The sequence below is a fragment of the Brassica oleracea genome, chromosome C2 (assembly GCF_000695525.1).
Source record: "Brassica oleracea var. oleracea cultivar TO1000 chromosome C2, BOL, whole genome shotgun sequence".
In the NCBI taxonomy this organism is placed as follows: Eukaryota; Viridiplantae; Streptophyta; class Magnoliopsida; order Brassicales; family Brassicaceae; genus Brassica; species Brassica oleracea.
This window is the reverse complement of record NC_027749.1, coordinates 27,330,386-27,334,874: the sequence shown is the minus strand read 5'-3', so window position 1 is coordinate 27,334,874 and position 4,489 is coordinate 27,330,386. Positions and strand designations below refer to the sequence as shown.

Here is a 4,489-nt window from a genome sequence, read left to right as displayed (position 1 = left end):
AATTCAGTTTACTATTTTTTCCATAAAAAAAAGGTAAAATATGTCCAAAATTGTCTAAAATATCAAAAATCCTATTGTGACAAATAAAAGTTCAAAGTGTCCCATTTCTCCAATTTTCCCTTTAAATTAATAATGGGAGAAGAAAGTTTCTGATGATGCCCATGCGCATGTAAAGCGCGTTGAGCGCGTCATCCCAGAATCCAAAGACTAAGACCATAGGCGCGTGATTAGGCCTTTCACAGCTAATATTACTTTTCTCCTTCCTTATTTATTATTTATATTCAGTACAAAAGAAACTTGGTTTGGTTCGGACATAATAAATAGAAAGACTTTCAATCCACACACGAAAACAGAGAAAATTACAATAACTCTGGTCATGATGAATGAATACACACAGCAGCTAAGATCTCAAAATCACCCCCCCCAACTTCTTTCCTTTTGGGGCAGACAAAAAAAACAAAACACAAACCACTAATCGATTGTGATCTAAGAAGACAACAAGAAGTGATCACTCAGTCACTAAGTACAAGTCTGCTTATGAATGGGGTCATGGCTGCCAGAAGCGCCTTTGGACACTCCTCATGCGGCAGATGACCACATCCTGAGATTGCTACTAGCCTCTGTTTGTTTGAACAATGTCTAATGTTAGTCACTGAGAGACAGAGAGTTATTCGTTTTAATTAGATATACGGAAGACTTACAGAGTTAAAGAGTTTTGAAGCCATGACTTGGGAGGACTTGAGGGGAACAAGTGCGTCTTCTGCTCCAGCAACGACTAATACTGGTAAGCTTTCTACTGCTTTGAGAAGCGACTGTGCATTTTGAGTTGAAAGCACCATCTCGGATGAGAGTCTACCTATCTCGTGAAGCGCCTCGTCCCAGCCTTCGACATGGAGTGGTGCCTTGTATAGCTTTAAGACATCTGATGTCATCTTGGCAGGATCATACCAAGCTCGACGGTTCACCACCTGAGCTATCTCAGTTCGCAAAAGCGGGCGAACAAGGTGTTTCTTTCCTAGTGAAGTGTGCAGAAGTATTCTTGCAAAAGCTGGGACTACTTCCCTCGTCAAGCTTACATTAAGCAAAACCACTCCTTTCACTTTGATGGTGGCATCATCATTTGATGCTGCCAATCTTTGTGCAGCCTTGAGAGCAATCAAACCTCCATCATCATGGCCAACCAAGACTACCGAAGCAAACCCCATTTCGTGGCAAAAAGCAACAAGCATATCTACCTGCAAACATCCAAGAACACATCATTGAGTCTTTAACATTTCTTTCTTAAGTGCAAATACAAAAGCTTCCACCAATGAAGATGAAATTACCTGACTTTCCAGAGTGTAAGGGTTTGGCAACTCTCTTTCTTCCAAATCCTTTACATGAGGCCTAGCGGTTAATCCCCAACCAGGCCTATCGAAAGCAGTGACAACACAGCCAAGCTGATGGGCGATAGAACCCATCACATTTCTCCAAGAGAACACTCCACCTCCAAATCCATGTACCAGCACTACACCAAAGCTTCCATCTGAGAGATCTTGCTGCTCCATGACACCACCACAACTGGACGCATTCATGACATCCTCTTCTTCCTGAGTATCTTTGAAAAGAAGAGGAGAAGTAGGAGAACCCTCTAGGAGAGGATCGTGCAAGGAAGAAGAAAAATTGTTGTTGAAGAGGCTGCTGCAGCTTTTATGGTGATGATGATTGAGCTTGTTTCTAGTGACCATGCTCAATAGTTTCCTGTCAAGCTTCAACCTTCCAGCCATTGCCTCTGGCACATTGAGCATAGAATTAGCTTCAGTAGGGAGAGTTGAGGAGACAGACGACTGCCGAGGAGAGGCAGGTGTGCAAATCTTGTAATGCACTGAGAGTCCCGTGACTGTAACGAACAAGCTGTCAAGATCAGCAAGCACTCTCACTGGAAGCTCTCCATCATGTGATGTAGATGAAGTAAGCTTCCGTCTGACCTCGCCATCAGTCTTGGAGACCTTCCGCACCAAAGGAATGGGAGAACGTGGGACTTTCTGGTAACTGGAGAAGACACTTTTACACGAAAGAACCTGCAAACAAACACACAGAAGTCAATGAGAAGATGTTTAGTTAAAAGCTTTGCAGGGAAAGTTAGTAAGCTTACAGCTTCAGGGTCGACCGCTCTGTGGAACAAGAGTTTCCTCCGAGCTCGGCAGCTAGTTCTATAAGCAACAACGGTGTGACCAAGAGCGAAAACCACAGAAGAAAGGAACAAAACTGGCATTCCCCAAGACTTCTTGAGGTGAAGTCGTTGCCTTGACGGAGAGATCGATGCTTCAGCGTTGAGCTGAGAGTTAGCAGTGAAAATGCAAGCTTTGACCGAAAGAAGAACAATGGAAACAACGGAACACAAGGACACAGTTCCGAGGTAAGGTCCGTGAGAGAGTGCAGCCCCATCGGAGAGTGAATATACACCTGTTCATAAAATAAAAATACATACTTTGAGATTCTAAAAAGTGGAAAAATTGAGAAATAAAGGAGGGACGGTGAAAGGTACAGATGACGAGGAAAGATCTGACGAGGGAGACGAGAGGAATATCAGTCAAAGAGCTCTTGAAGCTGTATCTGCTCAAATGCTCCTTGAAGCTGTAACACGTCAAACAAGTAAAGCTGGAAAGCAAAAAGGTTGGGACCAAGACGTCGCCGATGGCTACGAGCACAGGCAAGGAGGAGACTAAGAGGGAAACCAACATGGCAACCATGAAAAACACCGTCTTTAAGCATCTTCCCAATTTCTCTACGACCTTCCCCATTCTTCCCCAAACCTCCCTGAATTCAATTCCCAATGCGTAAAATTGGAGATCGATTGGGAACAGATCAGATCGTTTGATCTATGTTGGTGTTGAGACTGCTAGCGAGAAGAAACCAGCAATCCACCAAGTTCGGAGGATTTTGTGAGGATGGTGACGACTTGGCCATCTGCCGGCGGCGAGAATGAAGAAGGAGGAGGGGAGAAACCAAAGCAATCCCCTTTTTTGGCAAATTAAAAAAAAAAAAAAAAAGGGAAATCAAAAAGCCATTGCTACTACGATTCTGAAAGGAAGGATCAAAGCTTAAAAGAATTTCAGAATCGCAGGAACGGCGAAAAGAGAAAGAGAGAGAAGAAGAAGAAGAAGGAGATTAGAAAAAAGGGAGACACTTTTGTTTGTACAGAAAGAAAAAAAAAAACAAAACCTCCCCTTTTTTCTGCTCCTATTTTTTCACAACCTTTTTTTTTATATAAGCTTTTATTTATAAGAAATTCACTTTTGTTTTTATCGGTCATTTTTCATTCATATGAGAAAAAGCCAATTTAAGATTTATTCCAGGTAATTAAAGTAAAGCCTTTCCCCCACTTGCTATTTGCGATTTTTTTTTTTATAAACAATCATCGGCTTACCAAAAAATTTAAGAATCATGTCTATGAGACAAAGGGAACAACGAACGAGTCACAAGCGGCGTTGGCGATATTTACCCTTAGCTGAACAGAATCATCACTGCACACTTCTTCTATGCACCCACCACCAGATAATATCTCTTCTCAGACCTAATACCCAACAGAGAACTGGCTGCATTTTGGAATAATTAATCTTTCTAATTAGTTGTTGCAAATTACATTAAACAAAACAATCAAGAGTGGTGACTGTTATACCCCTATAGAGGAAGTACTGTTACAGTGGTTGGCTTCAGACGACAACAGATAGCAGCGGGATAATCGAGGCTGTTTTTTATTTCTTTTTCTTTTTATTTATTTTCTGTGACCGTTAACTTTCAAACTTGGATTTCGTGTAGTTTTGAAGATTCTTGTCGGGGACCATTTTATTGTCACAACAGTCCCCACATTTCTACTCTCTCTAAATCAGTGTCTCTAGCTTATGACACAAAAACAATGTGGACAATCATCGCTAAATATATCATACTTTGCTTGTACCTTTTCACATGTATATATGTACATGACAAAAAAGACATATGTATACGTATATGCAAATTAAATGGCAGCAAACTATCTGGTTGTAACTAGAAATTCGTGTAACCAAAATGCATAGATAAAATTACTTAACTGAAGGCACATAGGTTCTTTTTAACAGTGCGTCTCTTCTGATATACTTCTTTGATACAATTTCATATTAATATATAATTTTTTATTTGAACAAAACTTAATCAATTCACCTCCCCTCTTATTACCAATCAAAATGCCACATAAATTAATAATAAAATACATTATTTTTTATTTAAAAAAATCTAAAATAATTGAAAAAAAATAATGACGCTAACGCCACTAAGTAAACTCTAAATCTTAAATTCTAAACCCTAAACCTTAAATCTAAACCCTAAATCCTAAATTCTAAACCCAAACTCTAAACTCTAAACCCAAACCCTATATCTTAAACCCAAATCCTAAACCCTAAACCCAAACCGTAAACTCTAAACCCAAACCCTAGACCTTAAACTCAAACCCTAAATCCTAAACCCAAACCTA

At 40.1% G+C, this 4,489-nt stretch overlaps 1 protein-coding gene across 1 annotated transcript; it reads right to left on the bottom strand.

Annotated features, from left to right (window-relative positions):
• Nucleotides 1–319: 319 nt before the first annotated feature.
• On the bottom strand, nucleotides 320–3,227 carry LOC106327793. The gene is made up of 5 exons (XM_013766043.1): nucleotides 2,528–3,227; nucleotides 2,135–2,445; nucleotides 1,326–2,060; nucleotides 702–1,235; nucleotides 320–620 (listed from the first exon to the last, which is right to left on the bottom strand). The coding sequence occupies exons 1-5, from the start codon at nucleotides 2,781–2,783 to the stop codon at nucleotides 513–515; spliced, it is 1,944 nt and encodes a 647-aa protein (XP_013621497.1). The 5' UTR covers nucleotides 2,784–3,227; the 3' UTR covers nucleotides 320–512.
• Nucleotides 3,228–4,489: the final 1,262 nt, after the last annotated feature.